Source organism: Coregonus lavaretus, assembly GCF_964263955.1.
Source record: "Coregonus lavaretus genome assembly, chromosome: 3".
NCBI lineage: Eukaryota > Metazoa > Chordata > Actinopteri > Salmoniformes > Salmonidae > Coregonus > Coregonus lavaretus.
Window position 1 is genome coordinate 7,678,360 of NC_139990.1, and position 27,997 is coordinate 7,706,356.

Consider the following 27,997-nt stretch of genomic DNA (forward strand, 5'->3'; position numbering starts at 1 on the left):
ACTCTACAGAAGCTTTTGTGATTAGACAGCTTTTCGGGATGTCTCATGGTCTGACAAACACTGCTCTAGCTCTGTCACCGTTCACCGCAGAAGTGCGACATCGGCGGATGCGGTGGATTGAGACGCATTCAATGCAAAAAACCCAGATATTGCTAGCTTAAATTCATTGATTTTTATGGGGATTTTTATATTATGCTAATTCGATTTCCGCTGGGGCGCGGACATCGACCTTATAAAGAAGAGACATTGTAAAAATAGGCGGGGTTTATGACTTTGTGGCTGTGGTAACTAGTTACAACCCCCAGCTGCGTCCACCGCTGTGGTGACTGTCCTGCCTGGCCGCCGGGTGTCTGCTACGCTGCTCCCCGCTCTGCCCTGCTCCTTCCCTGGACCCGAAGCCCGCCTCGGCTACCGAACTCCCAGTGAATGCACTAGCCAGCAACCATGACAGGCATCGCGGCCGCGTCTTTCTTCTCCAACTCCTGCAGGTTCGGGGGTTGCGGGCTCCAGTTCGAGTCTCTGGCCGAGCTCATCGTCCACATCGAGGACAATCACATCGGTGAGTCGGGGAGGGAGAGAGGTAGCATAGTTAGCTAGCTAGCCTAATGCTAGGCTAGAAGAACACGGTTCCATTGCATTCCGCTATGCCTGCCTGCTTGCTACCCTTTCCAACTCGGCTTGCACCGTTCGCTGCAAATGCAGAATAAAAAATGAGAAACCAAACTTCCCCTCGGATTTAGCGGATGGCTTTAGTTTTGCATTATTATTATGCAGCAAGGGCGTAAGTTTAGCTATTTATATTAAACTAATAACGTTGTCATAGGTGGCTAGGCTAGCGTAGTGTAGCCAGGCAGAGGTTTTGCATTGGTCGCTGTGTTTACGTTTAGGCCCGTGTTACAATGCAGCGGAGCACCATTCGCTGATTGGGGATTATCTCTCGCCATTGTCACCCCAAGTGCTCAGCCGTTCTCACCCTGAAGATGCATTAGGATAATACTATGTGTACATTATAATTGATTTGACTCAGTCACAACTAGATGACAAAATACCGCTAGTTTAGTAGTAGACTTGTACCTATCAGGTAGCCTATGTTATGTTAGTAAATCAGAGTTGATCATAATATTTGGGTGTTGTCAGCTGAAATGTTTTGAATTTTGTGCCAGCAAAGTTGTTTCCCCGTTTTCTAGATAGATTGTTGCCAGTCTGCAGTCTCTCAAGTGCTTGATTTGCAACAATGTAACAATACAATGTTTCAACTTGTTGCAGATTACCACCAGATAGGCGATCATATAGATAGGCGCTCACCTCGACTAACCGGTGCCCCCGCACAAGACTCCCTTTTTTTTTTTTTACTTATCTATTTTTTACTTAACACTTTTTTTTCCTTAAAACTGCATTGTTGGTTAAGGGCTTGTAAGTAAGCATTTCACTGTAAGGTCTACACCTGTTGTATTCTGCGCATGTGGCAAATAACATTTGATTTGATCATTTGCTTGGCTGCAGGCGATATGCTACAGTTCAAACCTACAGCAATCATCAACCACATTTAGACTGCACTCATTTGATATAAAAATGGTTCTAAAACATATTCCTATGTATCACTATATCTTACAATGCAATATTTTCACCATACGCTATTGCACATAGTTATCATAACTACGAGACCTTAGAGGTTTAATATGCTAGCAAAAAACATTTGTCTGAGTCACTCATCACAAAACAGCTGCAGCAATGAGCAAAATATTAGGTTATCTCGTAAGAATAGGCCTAATGGGATGATCAATGCTATCTATGCATGAAAGATCGGAATTTGGCCAGCCAGGTCAGACTATAACATGGCGATTTACTCCAAAACATCACAGGGTTCTCAGAAGAGGAAGCCAACAAATGTGTCCTTTTGGTTAGGTTGTCTCAGGAGCACAGAGGCCCCTAAATCAGATATCTTCTCTAATCTTGCCCATTAGATTAAAAAAAATGAGTCCTTTCATCATGTGAGGTAATCGCATTTAAGGCTATGTATTTTGCTACATTAGTGCCAAGGGTATGTCCATTCCTTATGTCCATGTGTTTCTTACCAGTATGGACACTTGGAGGAGGCAGGCAAGGAATGCTCCACTGAGCTGGTCTCCATGGAGACAGGCTGTCACAGAGGGGGATGGGAGCATGCTATTGGCCAAGGGACAGCACACCTGCTGCCTCTCATACAAAGGAGGCTCCGCCCCAGCCAGCTGTGACCGTGATGTTGTTTAATTACAGGACATGGGTGCAGTGGGGGTTTTGGTGGAGGTGGAGCAGAATACCTATCATCACCATACATCATATACACACACATCAGCTGATGAAAGAAAGGGTTAGCTATCTATCTCAGAGTAGGTTAGCTGAGAGCAATATGATTATCTCAGGTAGGCTTAGAGCACTGAGCACTCATCCATATACTGTATACACACACACACACACACACACACAGAGCATATGCTTGACTAAACTTGTGGGGACCTAAAATTGATTTCCATGCAAAATCCTATTTTCACTAACCCTAAACGTAACCCCTAACTCCTAACCCCTAAACCTAATTGTAACCCTAAACCTAACCCCAAAGCCTTTTCCTTGTTTTACTATCCTTGTGGGGACTTTTGGGGATTTCCGGTACCCACGAGGATAGTAGATCAAACACACACACACACGCACGTTTGGTATTACTATCCTTGTGGGGACTTTTGGGGATTTCCGGTACCCACGAGGATAGTAGATCAAACACACACACACACGCACGTTTGGTATTACTATCCTTGTGGGGACCAAAAATGTATTTATATTCAAAATCCAATTTTCCCTAAACCTACCCTTAACCCCTAACCCTAAACCTACCCTTAACCCATAATCCTAAACCTACCCTTAACCCCTAATCCTAAACCTACCCTTAACCCCTAACCCTACCCTTAACCCCTAATCCTAACCTACCCTTAACCCCTAACCCTAAACCTACCCTTATCCCCTAACCCTAAACCTACCCTTAACCCCTAACCCTAACCCTAAATCTACCCTTAACCCCTAACCCTATTTCTAACCCTAATTCTATCCCCTAAGCCTAAAATAGCCTGTGTCCTCGTGGGGACCTGGGAAATGTCCTTGTTTTACTCTTCTTATGGGGATTCTGGTACCCACGAGGATAGAAATACAACTCCATCCCCCCTCCCCCACGCACTCACCATCTGGCTCCTGAGGCAGCTGAGCAGAACAGGGGTCACCAGTCTGATCAGTGGGGTCAATGATTCAACCCTACAGCTGCATTGCTACAATGACTGAAACCATTAATAACACATAATCAGATCAATACTCTCATTAGATCTGTCTACCCAGCAAGGAGTGTGCGTGTTTGTTGTTTGTCTTTGGTTCCACTTCTGCTCTACCACTGCAGTATATTCGCCATACAATTGTTACCAAATCGATAATTACAATACAGAAGATTAGTATTTTCTGTACAGGTGAACAGACTAATTTGATTATTAAAATGCCTGGTTGTCCACCAGGACTCAGACATGTTTAGCTGCAGAAAGTGTGAACTCCATATTTAGAGATACAGCGCTGCCCTCTAGTGTCAGAGAATGTAATAGTATGCTGTTCATCATCCACTGGAACTCCAGTACTATTGATAGGGTTTATTCAGTGGCATCATGCTAGGTTTTGTTACAGAATTTTGAAAGGGAACTCTATCATGAATATTAAGGGGACCTCCTCTAAAGAAGACTTGATATCAAAGAGCCATCCCAACATAGACATGTAATATACTGAACAAAAATATAAACGCAGCATGCGACAATTTCAACGATTTTACTGAGTTACAGTTTATATAAGGAAATCAGTTAATTTAAATGAATTCATTAGGCCCTAATCTATAGATTTCACATGACTGGGCAGGGGCGCAGCCATGGGTGGGCCTGGGAGGGCATAGGCCCACCCATTTGGGAGCCAGGCCCACCCACTGGGGAGCCAGGCCCAGCCAATCAAAATGAGTTTTTCCCCACAGAAGGGCTTTATTACAGACAGAAATACTCCAGTTTTATCAGCTGTCCAGAAGGCTGATCTCAGACAATCCCGCAGGTGAAGAAGCCGGATGTGGAGGTCCTGGGCTGGCGTGGTTACATGTGGTCTGCGGTTGTGAGGCCAGTTGGACGTACTGCCAAATTCTCTAAAACGACGTTGGAGGCGGCTTATGGTAGAGAAATTAACATTAAATTCTCTGGCAACAGCTCTGGTGGACATTCCTGCAGTCAGCATGCCAATTGCACACAAACTTGAGACATCTGTGGCATTGTGTTGTGTGACAAAACTGCACATTTCGTGGCCATTTATTGTCCCCAGCACAAGGTCCACCTGTGTAATGATCATGCTGTTTAATCAGCTTCTTGATATGCCACACCTGTCAGGTGGATGTATTATCTTGGCAAAGGAGAAATGCTCACTAACAGGGATGTAAACAAATGTGTGCAAAAACATTGAGAGAAATAAGCTGTTTGTGCATATGGACAATTTCTGGGATCTTTTATTTCAGCTCATGAAACATGGGACCTACAATTTACGTTTATATTTTTGTTCAGTGTGTGTATATAGGACAAATGATCATCTAAAGATGTTCAATGGCCCTTCAAGACTGTGTACGTTTGTGTGTGTGTTTCTGAGGTACAGGTTTGTCCTGTATGTAGGTTACATGTATGATCATGACTTTAAGTTAGATATAGGTCTGTCCCTCTGTGTGTGTGTGTGGGTGAAGTCAGAGAAGAGGAATGTAGTGATGTCATACTTGGCTAGCTGTGTGCCAGACTGCCAGTGTTCTGTTGTCTTTACCTGAACAAGTGTATACCTGCCTTTCACCAGAACCCACCTCTTCCCCTGTCCTACCTAGAGAGGGGGGGGGGGGGGGGAGGGGGAGAAAGAGGAGTGGAAGAGGGTGAAGGAGAGCGAGATAGAGGCAGAGACGCCACTCACAGTGCTTCCCAAATTGGAAAATGTTGCTAGTACAACTTGTCTCAGTTACTCATGTATCCTGTTAGCTGTCAAATGTAACCTAGAGCTAAGGTTGTTGTTGTATATGAGTCTGCTAATATAATGTAATGATAATACAGGCACTGTGTATCCGTCTGTGACCAGAAGGTGTCAGTGTAGCACTGTGTTTTTTCACTGTTCTGTTGAGTGCTTACTATTGCTTACTGACTACTGTACCATTGCTGTTCCAACTTTGGAGTGTATCTCTGTAGTTGAAGGAGGCATCCTTTCCTGTGTTATTAGTTTGTCTCAACTCAATTTTTGGAGTAGGCCTATGTGCTTTTTCTTGTGTGATTACGTTATGTGTGTAGGATGTGAAAGCAGTGATTCCACGACAACATATCTTACTAACCCAGTCATGTCAGATCAGTGATTTAATCCAGGACATGAAGGGTGGAAGGTAGGGTACACTGTATAAGTATTTGAACAGGGTTTATGTTTGTGTTTGTTGTTGATGCCTGGTGTGTTGGTTTCCATTTCCTCTCTCCCCCCTGACCTCAATGCTGAGGTGTGACACGGAAGGTGTGTGTGTGTGTGTGTGTGTGTGTGTGTGTGTGTGTGCTCCAAATGACCTGTCTGGGCATAACGAGGCAATTAGTGTGTCCCAGAATGGAAAATACACCACCCTAACACACGCACACCCTCAGAAGTCGTAGGGCCTGAAAGCCCCACCATGCACTGGGAAGTCTAATTACAGAGGGGTGTACCCTCCCTCTCTTTCCCCACTCTCCTCCCTTTTCTCTCTTCCCTCTCTCTCTCCATCCGGTGCCTGCTGCTTCAGAAACACATTAAAACACACTCTGGCTTAATTAGCAGTCTGGAAAACAAGACCCGCATTCTTGGCCTGCTGTGACACACAGTTTTGTATTGCTATCCTTGTGGGGACCAAATAATTGATTCCCATACAAAATCCTATTTTCCCTAAATCTAACCTTAACCCTAAACCTAACCTAAACCCCTAACCCTAAAACTATACCTAACCTAAAGCTAACCGTAACCCCTAACCTTAATTCTAACCCTAAAACTAACCCCTAAGCCTAAAATAGCATTTTTCCTTGTGGGGACCGGCAAAATGTCCCCACTTGTCAGAATCTTCCTTGTTTTACTATCCTTTTGAGGACTTCTGGTAGCCACAAGGATAGTTAAACAAAAACACACGCTCACACAGGTGGGTCCTTATCTTTGACCAGTAGGAGGCAGTAGTAGACTGTTGGTCAGAAAAGTGACGTTGTGTTGAAGTGAGTAGAGTGCTGTTTGATGGGTAGCTGATTTAAAGACAGGAATGCTAATTTGGACTATATTTATGACTCCCTTGTGCCCCCAACTTACACTCTTATACACTGGTACACACCCACCCATGTAGACCCATGCCACACACTCACACACACACTGTCTTTAGGAGAGAACTGGACTAGTGTGACAGCTGTGACACAAATGCTCAGTCATGATAGAACTGTGTAGTGTGTGTGTGTGTTCGCGTTCGCCCTATGTGTGTGCCTCTTCTTGTTACAGTGGCGGTATCAGGAGTGTACTTGCTTCCTGTCCTGCTAGGTGAACGGAAGCCATAAAGTTGAGGAACATTTATTGCTCTCCCTCTCTCTGCACCTGGTTTACTTAATTCTCTCCCTACCAAGGCCACAGCAAGGCTCAAAGGAAAATAAGCTATTGGTTAGCATTGTTGTATGCTAGCTACTGAACCAGTGATTCAAAATTCTAAAGGCACTTGCACATCTGAGCTATCTTTGTTGCAGGTGCATGGTAACAATTGAATAAGATGAGAAAAAAGAAGAAACCCGCACACTGCTCTTGATAGTGTCACTGCTCTTTAATAAGCTCTGACGAAGGCCTTGAGGCCGATACGTAAAGCTTAATAAAGAGCAGTGATACTAGCAAGAGCAGTGTACAGGTTTCTTCTTTTTTCTCAGCTACTAAACCAGTACCTGGGCTTGAGGAGACGATGAAGATGACATGATCTCCTCTGACGCTCAGGATCCTTAAATTAAAAGTCCCATTAACCAGCTCTGCAAACGTTATAATGTCAAAATACGTTCGGTACTCGCCAAAATATAGTTTCGCAGAGCAACTGTACAATTTAAAGGTAAAATACACTGTAATTCAAACAGTCAGCAATAATCTAACGAATTCAGGGCTTGTGAAGTTATACCTAGGCTAAATAAAAGCCTTCCACAACCATAAGACACACTAATATTTAAATGATTTGATCTAAATAGTTTAACATGCTGTTTTTGTTTGTTGCAATAATCACTGATCTGGATTTCAAGTCTGTCTATAAAAATGCAGTAGTGGTGCATGGGTAAAATCACTGAGGAAGCCAAGCCAGTTAAAAAGCCATATTACAACCTATGTTGTGATAATTGCGTTGTTTGCTCTATAACCCATTCGTTCATACGCCACCGTGATATACAATAAGGCCGTGACAACAAAAAGACAACAGTCACAAAGCGGTGGAATAAATTCAACTACACATATATTTGTTTAATCACAAAACCGGAGAGCTACATTTACATTTTTAGTCATTTAGCAGACACTCTTATCCAGAGCGACTTACAGTTTTAGTGAGTGTATACATTTTTCATACTGGCCCCTCGTGGGAATCGAACCCACAACCCTGGCGTTGCAAGCGCCATGCTCTACCAACTGAGCTACATCTGTCCGGCGACGTCCACAAAGCAAATATTTCATACATACCGTTATATCACCTGCAGCATGGTCAAGCAAGTTCATTTTTTCGACAGTTTACTAAACAACTACTGATTTAGAACCACAGAGTTACCGCAAGTCAGCACAAAGACAACAGGATCACTGCCTCCGCTATTGCAGCACCATTTCAACTTAAACATTTAAACATAATCAAATCAACAAGGCTGTATATGGTTAGTTTAATACACTGAAAATAAACTTAAAGATACCAAAAACAATTTAGTCCAATCAATGTTGCTAAATGTGGCTGTCCATGGTAGGCTACTGATTTGTGTGTGTGTAAAACAAAACATGTTGACTCACCCTACTTGTAGACTAGTTGAACGCCAATGCCATCTTCTTCTCTTTCATGTTAGCAAAACGTTCTATGGCTCTGTCATACGGTACACTTAGTTTTTGTTGTCATAGGCTACCTAGCTAAAATGCTTGCTAGCCTGACTTCTTCGCATGGGCAACAATTACATTTGACATTTTAGTCATTTAGCAGACGCTCTTATCCAGAGCGACTTACAGTTAGTGAATACATTTATTTATTTATTTATTTTTTATACTGGCCCCCCGTGGGAATCGAACCCACAACCCTGGCGTTGCAAACGCCATGCTCTATCAACTGAGCTACATCCCTGCCGGCCATTCCCTCCCCTACCCTGGACGACTTGTGCGCCGCCCATGAGTCTCCCGGTCGCGGCCGGCTGCGACAGAGCCTGGATTCGAACCAGGATCTCTAGTGGCACAGTTAGCACTGCGATGCAGTTCCTTAGACCACTGCGCCACTCAGGGGACTTGAACCACTAAGTTAGCTAGCTAGCCTACATCTAGGCTACATATTGAACTTCAATCGTCTCAGGCCAGTGGCACAACATATTAATTTATGGTTAGATTAGAATTGCCGTCATAATCATTGGCCTGTACAGATAATGAAGTCAAAACCACAAGTCCAAATCCCCATCTCCATCCATTACTTAGGAAAGGGACGATTTAGCAAGCTAGCTACTGCAGGACATCAACACAAGCAGACCACAAATTGACAAGTTTTTCTGAAAATGAGGTTTTGCAAAGGAAGTGATTTGATTGGTCTGTAGCCAAATCCAAACTTGCCTCCCTTGGGGGCGTTTTGCTGCACCATGACAACCTACAGTTGAGCTCAGCTCAATGCTGATTGGCTAATTCTTTTATAGTTTTTTTTTATCAAGGGAGGCCAATGAGAACGAGTTGCCAATTCCGTATATAATTGTGTTTTATGCTTATTGCACATTTATAAAACACAGTCTTTGGCTAAAATGCTGCTAGCGGTACGTGATACACCAATGCCGCGCACGACAAACTGAGCATTCATTTTCCAGATTCAATGTTTGTTGATACTCTCGTTTTAGTAGTGTCTGCTCTGCATGCAATTTGAGTAGTTGAGACGTAAAAAGGGTATCGTTAGAAAAGTGAACTTCTCTATTACAGTAAAATAATGTTTCAATGTGTTTTGGTGTCCATATGACCGATTCTGTTGGACCAAACCTCAAATGCAAATAGCGAGTTGAAACCACTTGTCAGAGAGGAAGATGTGATCTCTCAACTTTGTTGGCATGAGAGACAGGGGGAGGGGCTCGGTGTGTGTGTAAACCATAGAGGAAGAGGCGAAGCAACCTCTCGCTAAAATCTATTTTGGACCTAATCTTGTCGCCTGCCTTCCCGCCTTTGAGACAACAAATCCCATTGTTAGGGCGGAGACGTGCATCTCGTCATTATACAGTGCATTCGGAAAGTATTCAGACCCCTTTACCTTTTCCACATTTTGTTACGTTACAGCCTTATTCTAAAATGGATTAAATGGTGTTTTCCCCCCTCATTAATCTACACATAATACCCCATAATGACAAAGCAAAAACTGGTTTTTAGAAATTTTTGGAAATTTATTTAAAAAACTAAAAGAAAACCTAAATATTACATTTACATAAGTATTAAGACCCTTTACTCAGTACTTTGTTGAAACACCTTTGGCTGCAATTACAGCCTCGAGTCTTCTTGAGTATGATGCTACAAGCTTGGCACACCTATATTTGGGAAGTTTCTCCCATTCTTCTCTGCAGATCCTCTCAAGCTCTGTCAGGGAGCGTCGCTGCACAGCTATTTTCAGGTCTCTCCAGAGATGTTCGATTGGGTTTGTATTTGTATTTATTATGGATCCCCATTAGCTGTTGCTGCCAAGGCAGCAGCTACTCTTCCTGGGGTCCAGCAAAATTAAGGCAGTTATACATAAAAAAAAACATTACAATACATTCATAACAGATTTCACAGCACACTAAGTGTGTGCCCTCAGGCCCCTACTCCACTACCACATATCTGCAACACGAAATCCATGTGTACGTGTGTGTATAGTGCGTATATTATCATGTGTGTGTATGCATGTGTCTGTGCCTATGTTTGTGTTGCTTCACAGTCCCCGCTGTCCCATAAGGTGTATTTTTATCTGTTTTTAAAATCTGATTCTACTGCTTGCATCAGTTACCATGTAGCTCAGTTGGTAGAGCATGGTGCTTGCAACGCCAGGGTTGTGGGTTCGATTCCCACGGGGGCCAGTATGAAAAAAAAAAAATGTATGCACTCACAAACTGTAAGTCGCTCTGGATAAGAGCGTCTGCTAAAATGACTAAAAAAATTAATAAATGTGGAATAGAGTTCCATGTAGTCATGGCTCTATGTAGTACTGTGCGACTCCCATAGTCTGTCCTGGACTTGGGGACTGTGAAGAGACCTCTGGTGGCATGTCTTATGGGTGTCTGAGCTGTGTGCCAGTTGTTCAAATAGACAGCTCGGTGCTTTCAACATGTCAACACCTGTCACAAACACAAGCAGTGGCTTTGAGCCAGGAGGGATTGACATGCATATTATTAATGTTTGCTCTCTGTGTACATCCAAGGGCCAGCCGTGCTGCCCTGTTTTGAGCCAATTGCAATTTTCCTAAGTCCCTCTTTGTGGCACCTGACCACACGACTGAACAGTAGTCCAGGTGCGATAAAACTAGAGCCTGTAGGACCTGCCTTGTTGATAGTGCTGTTAAGAAGGTAGAGCAGCGCTTTATTATGGACAGACTTCTCCCCATCTTAGCTACTGTTGTATCAATATGTTTTGACCATGACAGTTTACAATCCAGGTTACTCCAAGCAGTTTACTCACCTCAACTTGCTCAATCTCCACATTATTTATTACATTTAATTGAGGTTTGGAGTTTAGTGAATGATTTGTTCCAAATACAATGCTTTTAGTTTTAGAAATATTTAGGACTAACTTATTCCTTGACACCCACTCTGAAACTAACTGCAACTCTTTGTTACGTGTTCCAGTCATTTCAGTCGCTGTAGTAGCTGACATGTATAGTGTTGAGTCATCCGCATACATAGACACTCTGGCTTTACTCAAAGCCAGTGGCATGTCATTGGTAATGATTGGAGAGGCTTCAAGTCCGGGCTCTGGCTGGGCCACTCAAGGACATTCCGAGACTTGTCCCAAAGCCACTCCTGCATTGTATTGGCTGTGTGCTTAAGGTCGTTGTCCTGTTGGAAGGTGAACCTTTGCCCCAGTCTGAGGTCCTGAGCGCTCTGGAGCAGGTTTTCATCAAGGATCTCTCTACTTTGCTCCGTTCATCTTTCCCTCGATCCTGACTAGGGAAGGCTTATAGGGAAGGACATTCAACAAGCACAGCACTGAAACAAATGACTGATGATTGGCTGAGATAAATTGATGATAAAAAGATTGTGGGGGCTGTTTTGTTAAACTTCAGTGCAGCTTTTGACATCTATCATAGTCTGTTGCTGGAAAAAAGTATGAGTTATGGCTTTACACCCCCTGCTATATTGTGGATAAAGAGTTACCTGTCTAAAAGAACACAGAGGGTGTTCTTTAATGGAAGCCTCTCCGGCAAAATCCAGGTCAGGATTCAGAATCAGGAATTCCCCAGGTCAGCTGTCTAGGCCCCTATACTTTTTTCAATATTTACTAACGACATTGAGTAAAGCCAGTGTGTCTATGTATGCGGATGACTCAACACTATACACGTCAGCTACCACAGCGACTGAAATGACAGCAACACTTAACAAAGAGCTGCAGTTAGTTTCGGAATGGGTGGCAAGGAATAAGTTAGTCCTAAATATTGCAAAAACTAAAAGCATTGTATTTGGGACAAATCATTTACTAAACCCTAAACCTTGTAATGAATAATGTGGAAATTGAGCAAGTTGAGGAGACTAAATTGCTTGGAGTAACCCTGGATTGTAAACTGTCATGGTCAAAACATATTGAGACAACAGTAGCTAGGATGGGGAGAAGTCTGTGTATAATAAAGCGCTGCTCTGCATTCCTAACAGCACTATCAACAAGGCAGGTCCTACAGGCCCTAGTTTTGTTGCACCTGGACTACTGTTCAGTCGTGTGGTCAGGTGCCACAAAGAGGAAAATTGCAATAGGCTCAGAACAGGGCAGTACAGCTGGCCCTTGGATGTACACAGAGAGCTAACATTAATAATATGCATGTCAATCTTTCCTGGCTCAAAGTGGAGGAGAGATTTACTTCGTCACTACTTGTACTTGTGAGAGGTATTGACATGTTGAATGCACCGAGCTGTCTGTTTGAACTAATGGCACACAGCTCGGACACCCATGCATACCCCACAAGACATGCCACCAGAGGTCTCTTCATAGTCCCCAAGTCAAGAACAGACTATGGGAGGCGCACAGTACTACATAGAGCCATGACTACATGGAACTCTATTCCACATCAAGTAACTCATGCCAGCAGTAAAATATACAAATACACCTTATGGAACAGCGGGGACTGTGAAGCAACACAAACATGGACACATGCATACAAACACAAGATAACATACGCACTATACACACATGTACACATGGATTTTGTGTTATAGATATGCGGTAGTAGAGCAGAGACCAGCACACACTTAATATGTTGTGAATGTATTGTAATGTTTTAAAAATGTATAACTGCCTTCATTTTGCTGGACCCCAGGAAGGCAGCAGCTAATGGGGATCCATAATAAATACAAATACTAGTCTCCCAGTCTAAGCCGCTGAAAAACATCCCCACAGCATGATGCTGCCACCACTATGCTTCAGCGTATGGATGGTGCCAGGTTTCCTCCAGACGTGATGCTTGGCGCTCAGAGGAGCGAAGGAGACGAGACCAAAAATACAACATGAGAACAAGCGGACATTAACACTAATAAAAACGAAAAATAATTATTGGGATACAGGCATTTGGAATATTGTGTAAAAACATGAATTTGAATTAATCAAATTAATTTGATACATCGCCCAGCCCTACTTGACATTCTGTTGTATGCTAGCTAGGTCGAAACACTGCATTCTGTTAATTAATAAAGCCCTTTAACAAAAACTCCTGCATTACCTAACATTGTTACTAACATTTAGAAGCACGAGATGCCATACCCGGTTACAAGGATGGCGAATTCTTGAAATTCCGTCTGTCACTAAAAGATTTAGGGAAAAAACTGCTTTTAGTTCCTTGTTACATAAGTGAGGTGCGATCTTCAGAATACCTTACAGGCAATTCAGAATGTTGGTTGAGGACCTCTACTGAGAAATGTGGTTGTTTTGCATGATTGTATTTTGTAGGGTTATCCCAGTATTTGTCTTTTCTTGGTGTATTTCCTATGCTCCTACGCTGCCGTGATTGTGTAATTGTGAAATGCAGGGCTCCCTTGTAAAAGAGACCTCGGTCTCAATGGGACTCTGCTAAAATAAAGGCATATTAAAATGGACATGCTAACCATATTTAATCATAATGCAATATGCTGTATGGTTAGCATGTGGTTTGTTTTGGGGAGCTTGACATTCTGTTGTATGCTAGCTAAAGGCACTGCTACAGCACTGTTCTCTTTCTCACACCGGTAGGATTGTCAAACGTTTGCCTGCCGACAGTACATTGACTGCCAACAATCTGTTCAGAGGTGCTAAGGACTGCCGGCAGTCAATCTCTTTTGTGTTCACACAGCAAAGACCTTGAAGTCATCAGCCACTCAGCCCTGTTAAAATACTCCAAACCAGAAGGTGGCAGTAGCATTGTTTGGCAATGCATGTCCTTGTGTGTTGCTTTACGGTCTAGTCAATGTTAGCTAGCCAACTGCGCTAATGTTGCTATTGTTGTAGAAAGCCAATGTTGATACTAGCCAGATAGCCACAGCTAGATAACTAGCTAGCAAGATGACAAATAAACAATTTATTTCACTCTCCATTATCACATACAGCCCATAGATTTTTAGCAAGCTGGCTAACGTTAGCTAAATTGTTAGCATGATTCGCTAGCTGTTGTGCTAGCTAGGTAAAGTAAAGACACTGCTTTGACTCTCGGCAGCCAGCTACAGGCAGTTACTTCATGGAAACGAATCCATTGTGATTTAATTATGTTACTAGCTACAGTGGCCGCTTTATTGTTTGCAGCGATATTGTTTTAGTTAGAACAATTCTGATGAAAAGGGTGGCCTCTTTTTTTTTTTTTTGGGTCACTCCTCTCGGCTCCCCCACGTGGAGGTTCGTATTCTCTGATTGGCTCCAAGTCAAGTTGTCAGCCACTGCCGACATTGAAACTGCCATTTCTACTTGTAGAATTGCATCGGTACGCAGCAGGTACGTCTTTTGTTCTAGAAATAGAAGGAATGGCCTCCTCCTGTGATAAGTACCTATTGTCAGTCTATCGGCACTCAGTTTATCAGTGTTTTTCATGCTTTACTCTCTCTCTCTTCACCCACCTATGTCCTCTGCTCCTCTCTCTCTCTCTCGCTCTCTTCACCCACCTATGTCCTCTGCTCCTCTCTCTCTCTCTCTCTCTCTCTCCACCCACCTATGTCCTCTGCTCCTCTCTCCCTCTCTCTCTCTCTCCACCCACCTATGTCCTCTGCTCCTCTCTCTCTCTCTCTCTCTCTCTCTCCACCCACCTATGTCCTCTGCTCCTCTCTCTCTCCACCCACCTATGTCCTCTGCTCCTCTCTCTCTCTCTCTCCACCCACCTATGTCCTCTGCTCCTCTCTCTCTCTCTCTCTCTCTCTCTCTCTCTCTTCACCCACCTATGTCCTCTGCTCCTCTCTCTCTCTTCACCCACCTATGTCCTCTGCTCCTCTCTCTCTCCACCCACCTATGTCCTCTGCTCCTCTCTCTCTCTCTCTTCACCCACCTATGTCCTCTGCTCCTCTCTCTCTCTCTCTCTCTCTCTCTTCACCCACCTATGTGCTCTGCTCCTCTCTCTCTCTCTCTCTCTCTCTCTCCACCCACCCACCTATGTCCTCTGTTCCTCTCTCTCTCTCTCTCTCTCTCTCTCTCTCTCTCCACCCACCTATGTCCTCTGCTCCTTTCTCTCTCTCTCTCTCTTTCACCCACCTATGTCCTCTGCTCCCCTCTCTCTCTCTCTCTCTCTTTCACCCACCTATGTCCTCTGCTCCTCTCTCTCTCTCTCTTTCACCCACCTATGTCCTCTGCTCCTCTCTCTCTCTCTTCACCCACCTATGTCCTCTGCTCCTCTCTCAAATCAAATCAAATCAAATTTTATTGGCCACATGCGCCGAATACAACAGGTGCAGACATTACAGTGAAATGCTTACTTACAGCCCTTAACCAACAGTGCATTTATTTTTAACAAAAAAGTAAAAATAGAACAACAACAAAAAAAGTGTTGAGAAGAAAAGAGCAGAAGTAAAATAAAATAACAGTAGGGAGGCTATATATACAGGGGGGTACCGGTGAAGAGTCAATGTGCGGGGGCACCGGCTAGTTGAGGTAGTTGAAGTAATATGTACATGTGGGCAGAGTTAAAGTGACTATGCATAAATAATTAACAGAGTAGCAGCAGCGTAAAAGGATGGGGTGGGGGGGCAGTGCAAATAGTCCGGGTAGCCATGATTAGCTGTTCAGGAGTCTTATGGCTTGGGGGTAGAAGCTGTTGAGAAGTCTTTTGGACCTAGACTTGGCACTCCGGTACCGCTTGCCGTGCGGTAGCAGAGAGAACAGTCTATGACTAGGGTGGCTGGAGTCTTTGACAATTTTGAGGGCTTTCCTCTGACACCGCTTGGTATTGAGGTCCTGGATGGCAGGAAGCTTGGCCCCAGTGATGTACTGGGCCGTACGCACTACCCTCTGTAGTGCCTTGCGGTCGGAGGCCAAGCAGTTGCCATACCAGGCGGTGATGCAACTAGTCAGGATGCTCTTGATGGTGCAGCTGTATAATTTTTTGAGGATCTGAGGACCCATGCCAAATCTTTTCAGTCTCCTGAGGGGGAATAGGCTTTGTCGTGCCCTCTTCACGACTGTCTTGGTGTGTTTGGACCATGATAGTTTGTTGGTGATGTGGACACCAAGGAACTTGAAGCTCTCAACCTGTTCCACTACAGCCCCGTCGATGAGAATGGGGGCGTGCTCAGTCCTCTTTTTTTTCCTGTAGTCCACAATCATCTCCTTTGTCTTGGTCACGTTGAGGGAGAGGTTGTTGTCCTGGCACCACACGGCCAGGTCTCTGACCTCCTCCCTATAGGCTGTCTCATCGTTGTCGGTGATCAGGCCTACCACTGTTGTGTTGTCGGAAAACTTAATGATGGTGTTGGAGTCGTGCCTGGTCATGCAGTCATGGGTGAACAGGGAGTACAGGAGGGGACTGAGCACGCACCCCTGAGGGGCCCCCGTGTTGAGGATCAGTGTGGCAGATGTGTTGTTACCTACCCTTACCACTTGGGGGCGGCCCATCAGGAAGTCCAGGATCCAGTTGCAGAGGGAGGTGTTTAGTCCCAGGATCCTTAGCTTAGTGATGAGCTTTTGAGGGCACTATGGTGTTGAATGCTGTGCTGTAGTCAATGAATAGCATTCTCACGTAGGTGTTCCTCTTTTCCAGGTGGGAAAGGGCAGTGTGGAGTGCAATAGAGATTGCATCATCTGTGGATCTGTTGGGGCGGTATGCAAATTGGAGTGGGTCTAGGGTTTCTGGGATAATGCTGTTGATGTGAGCCATGACCAGCATTTCAAAGCACTTCATGGCTACAGACGTCAGTGCTACGGGTCGGTAGTCATTTAGGCAGGTTATCTTAGAGTCCTTGGGCACGGGGACTATGGTGGTCTGCTTGAAACATGTTGGTATTACAGACTCAGTCAGGGACATGTTGAAAATGTCAGTGAAGACACTTGCCAGTTGGTCAGCACATGCTCGGAGTACACGTCCTGGTAATCCGTCTGGCCCTGCGGCCTTGTGAATGTTGACCTGCTTAAAAGTCTTACTCACATCGGCTACGGAGAGTGTGATCACATAGTCATCCGGAACAGCTGGTGCTCTCATGCATGCTTCAGTGTTGCTTGCCTCGAAGCGAGCATAGAAGTGGTTTAGCTCGTCTGGAAGTCTTGTGTCACTGGGCAGCTCGCGGCTGTGCTTCCCTTTTGTAGTCTGTAATAGTTTTCAAGCCCTGCCACATCCGACGAGCGTCAGAGCCAGTGTAGTACGATTCTTAGTCCTGTATTGACTTTTTGCCTGTTTGATGGTTCGTCGGAGGGCATAGCGGGATTTCTTATAAGCATCCGGGTTAGAGTCCCGCTCCTTGAAAGCGGCAGCTCTACCCTTTAGCTTAGTGCAGATGTTTCCTGTAATCCATGGCTTCTGGTTGGGGTATGTACGTACGGTCACTGTGGGGACGACATCATCGATGCACTTATTGATGAAGCCAGTGACTGATGTGGTGTACTCCTCAATGCTATCTGAAGAATCCCGGAACATGTTCCAGTCTGTGCTAGCAAAACAGTCCTGTAGCTTAGCATCTGTGTCATCTGACCACTTTTTTATTAACCGAGTCACTGGTGCTTCCTGCTTTAGTTTTTGCTTATAAGCAGGAATCAGGAGGATAGAGTTATGGTCAGATTTGCCAAATGGAGGGCGAGGGAGAGCTTTGTATGCGTCTCTGTGTGTGGAGTAAAGGTGGTCTAGAGTTTTTTTTTTTTCCTCTGGTTGCACATTTAACATGCTGGTAGAAATTAGGTAGAACGGATTTAAGTTTCCCTGTATTAAAGTCCCCGGCCACTAGGAGCGCTGCATCTGGATGAGCGTTTTCCTGTTGATTTATGGCCTTATACAGCTCATTCAGTGCAATCTTAATGCCAGCATTGGTTTGTGGTGGTAAATAGACAGCTATGAAAAATATAGATGAAAACTCTCTTGGTAAATAGTGTGGTCTACAGCTTATCATAAGATACTCTACCTCAGGCGAGCAAAACCTTGAGACTTCCTTAGTATTTGATTTTGTGCACCAGCTGTTGTTTACAAATATACACAGACCGCCACCCCTTGTCTTACCGGAGTCAGCCGTTCTATCCTGCCGATGTAGCGTATAGCCCGCTAGCTGTATGTTATCCATGTTGTCGTTCAGCCACGACTCGGTGAAACATAAGATATTACAGTTTTTAATGTCCCGTTGGTAGGATAACCGTAATCTTAGGTCATCCAATTTGTTCTCCAATGATTGAAGATTGGCTAATAGGATTGATGGGAGCGGCAGTTTATTCGCTCGCCGTCGGATCCTTACAAGGCACCCCGACCTACGTCCACGATATCTCCGTCTCTTCCTCATGCGAATGACGGGGATTTGGGCCTTGTCGGGTGTCTGTAGGATATCCTTCGCGGCCGCCTCGTTGAAGAAAAAATCTTCGTCCAATACGAGGTGAGTAATCGCTGTCCTGATATCCAGAAGCTCTTTTTGGTTATAAGAGACGATGGCAGAAACATTATGTACAAAATAAATTACAAATAACGCGGAAAACCACACATAATAGTACAATTGGTTAGAGGGCTGTAAAACGGCAGCCATCTTCTCCGGCGCTGTTAAACTACAGCGCTCTCTCTCTCTTCACCCACCTATGTCCTCTGCTCCTCTCTCTCTCTCTTCACCCACCTATGTCCTCCGCTCCTCCCTCTCTCTCTCTCTCTCTCTCTCTCTCTCTCTCTCTCTCTCTTCACCCACCTATGTCCTCTGCTCCTCTCTCTCTCTCTCTCTCTCTCTCTCTCTCTCATTTCAATTTAAGGGCTTTATTGGCATGGGAAACGTATGTTAACATTGCCAAAGCAAGTGAAGTAGATAGTAAACAAAAGTGAAATAAACAAATATTAACAGTAAACATTACATTCAGAAGTTCCAAAAGAATAAATACATTTCAAATGTCATATTATGTATATGTACAGTGTTGTAACAATGTGCAAATAGTTAAAGTACAAATGGGAAAATAAATAAACATAAATATGGGTTGTATTTACAATGGTGTTTGTTCTTCACTGGTTGCCCTTTTCTTGTGGCAACAGGTCAAATCTTGCTGCTGTGATGGCACACTGTGGTTTTTCACCCAGTAGATAAGGGAGTTTATCAAAATTGGATTTGTTTTCAAATTCTTTGTGGATCTCTGTAATCTGAGGGAAATATGTGTCTCGAATATGGTCATACATTTGGCAGGAGGTTAGGAAGTGCAGCTCAGTTTCCACCTCATTTTGTGGGCAGTGTGCAAATAGCCTGTCTTCTCTTGAGAGCCAGGTCTGCCTACGGCGGCCTTTCTCAATAGCAAGGCTATGCTCACTGAGTCTGTACAAAGTCAAAGATTTCCTTAAGTTTGGGTCAGTCACAGTGGTCAGGTATTCTGCCACTGTGTACTCTCTGTTTAGGGCCAAATAGCATTCTAGTTTGCTCTGTTTTTTTGTTAATTCTTTCCAATGTGTCAAGTAATTCTCTTTTTGTTTTCTCATGATTTGGTTGGGTCTAATTGTGTTGTTGTCTCTCTCTCTCTCTCATAGAGTGTATGTAGGCTAAGTTAAGTGTTCTGGTTTCTGGATCTCAGCAGCAGGTAGAATGATTAAAGCACGGCAGTAAAAACCTGCTTAAGACCACCTCAGTGGACCACCTCAGACGTGTGCGCGAGAGATTCAGAGAGAGGGAGGGACAGAGAGAGAATGCGAGAGAGACTGCTTTGTGTGTGTGCGTGTGCACACACATGTCAGGTTGTATGGGTGTTTGCTGGTCTCCCTGGTGTGCTCCTCTACTGTGGGAAGTCTGAATTATTTCTTAATTATGAGGTGTGAATGTCTGAAGCCAAAGTACTGCTAAGGCCAAGACCAAACACACACACACACACACACACAGAGGGAGACTGTTAAAAATGGCACAGAGATAATCTAGCTCTGGTCATCTGTGAACCATGATACACACAACCATAATTACATACATACACACACATTGTCTCCACTTACTCTCACTCACTCTCACACGTATTGAGGCTCACACCAAGGCTGAACTGATACTCAGAAACACAATATATTCTAAAAGTTAAACACATGTCATAGTATATACACAGTATGGTTGACTCCTGATAAGTGCACATCAGATTAGATACGTGTAAACTCTGTCAAGTACAGTGCATTACACAGCATAGTTGCGGAGCAAAGATATCAATGATATAATCTTGACGCAAGTACGCAGGATCACCATTTTGCTTAGCTAATTGCGTTCTTGCGTTGCGTGTGTACGTATGTTAGGCCTTATGAATTAGGCTGTACACATTCACAACAAGCCATTGCATTGCATATGTATTCGGCTATTGACTGTATTTCTACTCAGTGTGGTATACTGTGGTAGTGTGCAGTTGTGGCTTAGCACACATTCATCACATTGCACACGGAAAAACACACATAATAGTACAATTGGTTAGAGGGCTGTAAAACGGCAGCCATCTTCTCCGGCGCTGTAAACTACAGCGCTCTCTCTCTCTCTCTCTCTCTCTCTCTCTCTCTCTCTCTCTCTCTCTCTCTCTCTCTCTCTCTCTCTCTCTCTCTCTCTCTCTCTCTCTCTCTCTCTCTCTTCACCCACCTATGTCCTCTGCTCCTCTCTCTCGCTCTCTCTCTCTCTCACACACACTCACGCTCATTTTTTTAGTTTGGCCTGGTGGCCCCAGGCAGTGGAAGCTGCCTGCTGCAGTGTTACTGAGGTGTGTTTGTGTGATATTTCTAGTATATCCACCATAACCTCCACCTCCTTCCATCCCCTGTACATAGCACCATATACAGAGAGGGTTATGTACATGGTGCTGTGTACAGTGTTCTTGGTTACATAACCCTCTCTGTAACATGGTGTAATGTACAGAGTTCTTGGTTACATAACCCTCTCTGTAACATGGTTCTATGTAATCAAGAACAACTGTACTGGATGTTTGCTAACAGTTTGTCTCCCCTTGTGCTTCTCATGTACTATGCTGATACATACTGAAAGATTTCAAGACTCAGAATCTATTTCCGTATTTAAGTTTTTAAAAAATTCTAAATATCCATATGAATCTATTTTACAGTAACTAACAATCTATTTTACAGTAACTAACTACCCCCTTTTCTATCTCTGTCTCTCTTTCTTGCCCCCTCTTTCTCTCGCCCCTCTCTCTCTCGCTCTCTCTTCTCTCTCTCTCTCTCTCGCCCCTCTCTCTCTCCTCTCTCTTCTCTCTCTCTCTCTCTCCTCTCTCCTCTCTCTCTCTCTCTCTCTCTCTCTCTCTCTTTCTCTCTCTCTCTCTCTCTCTCTCTCTCTCTCTCTCTCTCTCTCTCTCTCTCTCTCTCTCTCTCTCTCTCTCTCTCTCTCTCTCTCTCTCTCTCTCTCTCTCTCTCTCTCTCTCTCTCTCTCTCTCTCTCTCTCTCTCTCTCAGACACAGATCCTCGTGTTCTGGAGAAACAGGAGCAACAACAGCCCACCTACCTGGCCCTGAGCTACATCAACAGGTAACATACACACCACAGGAGGATGGTGGCACCTTAATTGGGGAGGACGGACTCGTGGTAATGGCTAGAGCGGAATAGGTGGAATGGTATCAAATACATCCAACACATGCATTCCATATGTTTGATGCCATTCCATTCACTCCGTTCCAGCCATTATTATGAGCCGTCGTCCCCTCAGCAGCCTCCACTGATACACACGTAAATGCCACACACACACACACACACACACACACACACACACACACACACACACACACACACACACACACACACTCTATAGAGAGCAGTGTTGCTCTAATGATGGAGCAGTTTTGACAAAGACTAGCATACATGACATTATATTTCCTAACACTTTTCACAACATATTGTGTGTTCCCTCAGGCCACTACTCTACTACCACATATCTACAATACAAACTCCATGTGTACGTGTGTGTAGAGTGCGTGTCTTATCATGTGAATGTGTGTCTGTGCCTGTGTGTGTCTCTTCACAGTACCCGTTGTTCCATAAGGTGTATTTGTATCTGTTTTTTAAAATCTGATTCTACTGCTTGCATTAGGTACCTGATGTGGAATAGAGTTCCATGTAGTCATGGCTCTATGTAGAACTGTGCGCCTCCCATAGTCTGTCCCGGACTTGGAGATTGTGAAGAGACCTCTGGTGGCATGTCTTGTGGGTATGCATGGGTGTCTGAGCTGTGTGCTAGCAGTTTAAACAGACACCTCGGTGTATTCAGCATGTCAACACTTCTAACAAAAACAAGTAGTGATGAAGTCAATCTCTCCTCCACTTTGAGCCATGAGAGATTTACATGCATATTATTAATGTTGATGGTGTTGCTAAAAAGGCAGAGTAGTGCTTAATTATGGACAGACTTCTCCCCATCTTAGCTACTGTTCTATCAACATGTTTTGACCATGACAGTTTACAATCTAGGGTTACTTCTAGCAGTTTAGTCACCTGAACTTGCTCAATTTCCACATAATTTATTACAAGATTTAGTTGAGGTTCAGGGTTTAGTGAATAATTTGTCCCAAATACAATGCTTTTAGTTTTTAAAATATTTAGGACTAACTTATTCCTTCCACACATTCTGAAACTAACTGCAGCTCTTTGTTTTGCAGTGATTTCACTCGCTGTAGTAGTTGACGTGTCTAGTCTTGAGTCATCCGCATACATAGACACACTGGCTTTACTCAAAACCAGTGGCATGTCCTTAGTAAAGATTGAAAAAAGTAAGGGGCCTAGACAGCTGCCATGGGAAATTACTTATTCTACCTGGATTTTGTTGGAGAGGCTTCCATTAAAGAACACCCTCTGTGTTCTGTTAGACAGGTAACTCTTTATCCACAATATAGCAGGGGGTGTAAAGCCATAACACAAGTTTTTCCATCAGCAGACTATGATCAACAATGTCAAAAGCCTCACTGAAGTCTAACAAAACAGCTCCCACAATCGTTTTATCATACATTTCTCTCAGCCAATCATCAGTCATTTGTGCCGTGCTTGTTGAATGTCCTTCCCTATAAGTGTGCTGAAAGTCTGTTGTTTACAGTAAAATAGCATTGTATTTGGTCAAACGATTTTTTCCAAAAGTCTACTTAGGATTGGTAACAGGCTGATTGGTCAGCTATTTGAGCCAGTAAAGGGGGCTTTACTATTCTTGGGTAGCGGAATTACTTTTGCTTCCTTCCAGGCCTGAGGGCACATACTTTCTAGTAGGCTAAGATTGAAGATATGGCAAATAGGAGTGGCAATATCGTCTGCAATTATCTGCAGTAATTTTCCATCCATGTTGTCAGACCCCGGTGACTTGTCATTGTTGATAGACAACAATACTTTTTTTCACCTCTTTCATACTCACTTTACGGAATTCAAAATTACAATGCTTGTCTTTCATAATTTTATCAGTTATACTTGAATGTGTAGTGTCAGCGTTTGTTGCTGGCATGTCATGCCTAAGTTTGCTAATCTTGCCAATTAAAAAATAATGAGTAATTGGCAATATCAGTGGGTTTTGTGATGAATGAGCCATCTGATTCAATGAATGATGGAGCTGAGTTTGCCTTTTTGCCTAAAATTTAATTTAAGGTGCTCCAAAGCTTTTTACTATCTTTATATCATTTATCTTTGTTTCATAGTATAGTTCCTTCTTCTTTTTATTCAGTTTAGTCACATGATTTCTCAATTTGCAGTACGTTTGCCAATTGGTTGTGCAGCCAGACTTATTTGCCATTCCTTTTGCCTCATCCCTCTCAACCATACAACTTTTCAATTAATCATCAATCCACAGGGATTTAACAGTTTTTACAGTAATTTTCTTAATGGGTGCATGCTTATTAGTAACTGGAATAAGCAATTTCATAAATGTGTCAAGTGCAGCGTCTGGTTGCTCCTCATTACACACCACAGACCAACAAATATTATTTACATCAACAACGTAGGAATCACTATAACACGTATTGTATGACCTCTTATACACTATATTAGGCCCAGCCTTTGGAACTTTTGTTTTCCTAGATATGGCTACTATATTGTGATCACTACACCCGATGGATTTGGATACTGTTTTAAATAACATTTCTGCAGCATTAGTAAAGATGTGATCAATACATGTTGATGATTTCATTCCTGTGCTGTTTGTAACTACCCTGGTAGGTTGACTGATAACCAGGTTGCAGGCACTGGTTACAGTTTGAAGCTTTTTCTTGAGTGGGCAGCTTGATAATAATAATAATAATAATATGCCATTTAGCAGACTTACATTTTTACGTATGGGTGGTCCCGGGGATCGAACCCACTACCCTGGCGTTACAAGCGCCATGCTCTACCAATTGAGCTACAGAGGACCACCTTTGATGAAAGCCAGTCAATATTTAAATCACCCATAAAATATACCTCTGTTGATACACATACATTATCAAGCATTTCACACATGTTATCCAGATACTGACTGTTAGCACTTGGTGGTCTATAGCAGCTTCCTACAAGAATGGGCTTTAGGTGAGGCAGATGAACCTGTAGCCATATTACTTAAACAGTATTTAACATGGGATCCTCTAAGCTTTACAGGAATGTGGTTCTGAATATAAACAGCAACACCTCCACTATTGGCATTTGTCTTTTCTGTAGATGTTATAACCATGTATTTCTACCACTGTATCATCAAATGTATTATCTAAGTGAGTTTCAGAGATGGTCAGAATATGAATGTAATATGTTACTAGCAAATTATTAATTTCATGAACCTTATTTCTATAAGGGAGGGAGCGAGAAGAGAGAGGGAGGGAGCGAGAAGAGAGAGGGAGGGAGGGAGCGAGAAGAGAGAGGGAGGGAGGGAGCGAGAAGAGAGAGGGAGGGAGGGAGCGAGAAGAGAGAGGGAGGGAGGGAGCGAGAAGAGAGAGGGAGGGAGGGAGCGAGAAGCGAGGGAGGGAGCGAGAAGAGAGGGAGGGAGAAGAGGGAGAAGAGGGAGCGAGCGAGAAGAGGGAGGGAGTGAGGGAGCGAGCGAGAAGAGGGAGGGAGGGAGCGAGAAGAGGGAGGGAGGGAGTGAGAAGAGGGAGGGAGCGAGAGAAGCGGGAGGGAGGGAGGGAGCGAGAAGAGGGAGGGAGGGAGCGAGAAGAGGGAGGGAGGGAGCGAGAAGAGGGAGCGAGAGAAGCGGGAGGGAGGGAGGGAGGGAGGGAGCGAGAAGAGGGAGGGAGAAGAGGGAGGGAGCGAGAGAAGCGGGAGGGAGGAAGCGAGAAGGAGGGAGGGAGGGAGGGAGCGAGAAGAGGGAGGGAGGGAGCGAGAAGAGGGAGGGAGGGAGCGAGAAGAGGGAGGGAGGGAGCGAGGGAGGGAGGTAGGGAGTGAAAAGAGGGAGAGAGAAGAGGAGGAGATACTACTGTATCATTGTTTAAGTAATCTTTATTTGTATGAGTGTGTGTGTGTAACGTGTGTATTATGTGTGTAACGTGTGTCCAGGTTCATGACTGACGCGGCGCGTCGGGAGCAGGAGACCCTGAAGAAGAGGGCCACACCCAAACTTTCCCTGTCAATCACAGGGGGCGTGTCTCGGAACAGCGTGGCCACGCCTCCACGCCACAGCAACGGCAACCTGACTCCTCCCGTGACTCCACCCATCACACCCTCCTCCTCGTTCCGTAGCAGCACACCCACAGGTAAGAGAAAGTGGACACTTAGGATTAGGGCTGGGACGATACCAGTATCGCGATACTCGTTAGTATCATGGCAAGAAAACATAACAAGAATCTGATTTATGTTGTCATCCAGAGTCACATTTATTTATTTCCCAAGCTATGGCATACAATATTTTACATACAGACAGTTTTTAAAGGACCAAAGAATTTGGTGTGCTTCGGTTTTCATTTTTGGCATGGAAAAAATATTGCGATACTGGTAGCGTCTCGGCCCTGCTGAAGATGTATGGCCCCTTGTGGTCTTGTGTGATGCACTGGGTAAAGCATGGTGATCGCAATGCCAGGATTGTGGGTTTGCTTACCTGGGTTCACCCATAAGGAAATGTATTCTCCCACTACTGTAAATCTCTTTGGATAAAAGCGTCTGCTGAATGGATTTGCCTCTAATGTTCTAGACTGAGTGTCAATAGAACACTCCTATTGTGAGTGATCCAGACTACATGCCAGTTCAACACGTGTGTTCAGTAGAGAGAGAGCGTGTTCCTGCAGTGATCCCAGTCAACACTGGTAATTACATGTTTGCATGGGTGTGTGTGTGTGTGTGTGTGTGTGTTTCAGAGCCCAAAAGCAGATGTGCAATTCCTGCCCAAATGTTTTCAATCGCAGCACTAGGTCTGCGCTTACACAACCGCGCACGCACGCACACACACCCTTGTTGAAATCCTTTTAACATGTGCCAGGGTGCCATCCACTTCCTCCTGCTGAGGTGAAGCATTTCCTGTGTAATGGTGGTGGTGGGGGGGGGGTACAGTGTGGGTGTACATTGGGGGATGGGGTTGTGATAGTCAGTGTGTGAGTGGAAAAAGTGTTGCACTTTTTCCAGGCAAAACAATGAGGACACCTCCCACTTAATGATCTCTTTCAGGGAGCCAACACCCTCCCCCTGGGTGCCACTGACACACACCAAACCCTCTGTCTGCTCCATGCCCCTCTCCTCAAGACAATAGACAGATGTAACCGTCTGTGTTTCCCCTATAGTAATGTTCTCTCTCTTTTCTCTGTCTGTGTGTGTTTTCCCCCTCCAGGCAGTGAGTATGATGATGAGGAGGTGGACTATGAGGAGTCAGACAGTGATGAGTCCTGGACCACAGAGAGTGCCATCAGCTCAGAGTCTATCCTCAGCTCCATGTGTATGAATGGAGGAGAGGAGAAACCCTTCGCCTGCCCTGTGCCTGGCTGCAAGAAGAGATACAAGGTGCAGTACACACACAGCCCCAGCTCACTTCCATGTATTTGGTCCCTAGCTCTATTCTTCTGCTACACGCTAGTCCTCTATAGATCAGTTCAGTGTAGCCTATGATCTGAGTACTGGAGGTTTTCACTTCAATACAGGATCTGAGGGGAAGTTTCCACTAGCAATGTCAATGTTTTCAATGTTGTTCCTGGATGTTGCTTTTAGGGATCCTCACTAAGATAATGTAAAGGGAAATTATTATTTTGATTCCTTTTGTATTTTTTTTCTTCATTAGATGGGATAGTAAGAAAAAGATGGGAGGAGAGGGTGTGTTAGAATAGCAGTCGGTCGGATTCAAACCCACACTTGCACAGGTACATGTATTCTGGAGGCAGAGGCTTAGACCGCTAGACCACCCCAGGCCAGGGTTCTCCTGCTGTCCTCCTGCTAATGTCTCTCCCCGTCATTCAGAATGTGAACGGTATTAAATACCACGCCAAGAACGGCCACCGGACCCAGATTCGTGTGCGGAAGCCCTTCAAGTGCCGCTGTGGGAAGAGCTACAAGACGTCCCAGGGCCTGAGGCACCACACCATCAACTTCCACCCGCCCGTCTCCGCCGACATCATCCGCAAGATGCAGGGCTAGAGACGATCGTCGTGACAACCCCTGGTCACCCACCCAAACATATCCCTATTCCTCACCAGCAATACCCACCCAACCCAACCACCCCAAACCTTTTCAATCGTCAATATCCACCCCACCTCTCCCAACCACCCAAAACATACCCCTATCCCTTCTGTCCCAACTTTAGGGGTGACAACCCAAAACCCTATTCCTTCCTCCCACACACTAAAGGATCTAGTGCATGCTTTAAGTTGTTTTGTCGTTAGCCTTTTTTATGTCTTGTATAATGTTCTATGGTTTTCACATGCTATCTCTAGTTATTTTTTGAATGATATGTATCTTTATAGGCTTAAGTTTTGTTGTTGTACATTTGCACATTCTTCTGCTATCACAACAATTGTCATTACTCTTTGTATTGACATACGGTGCTAACTGTAAAAAAGAAAAAGAGAA

The 27,997-nt window shown here is 44.3% G+C and overlaps 1 protein-coding gene across 1 annotated transcript; it reads left to right on the forward strand.

Moving 5' to 3' along the window:
- The first annotated feature begins 319 nt into the window (after nucleotides 1-319).
- LOC311120430 (juxtaposed with another zinc finger protein 1-like) lies at nucleotides 320-27,980 on the forward strand. Its single transcript, XM_084157846.1, has 5 exons — nucleotides 320-559; nucleotides 21,478-21,550; nucleotides 25,508-25,704; nucleotides 26,769-26,938; nucleotides 27,389-27,980. Exons 1-5 carry the CDS (start codon nucleotides 445-447, stop codon nucleotides 27,563-27,565), a joined length of 732 nt encoding a protein of 243 aa, XP_084013972.1. The 5' UTR covers nucleotides 320-444; the 3' UTR covers nucleotides 27,566-27,980.
- The last annotated feature ends 17 nt before the right edge of the window (nucleotides 27,981-27,997 follow it).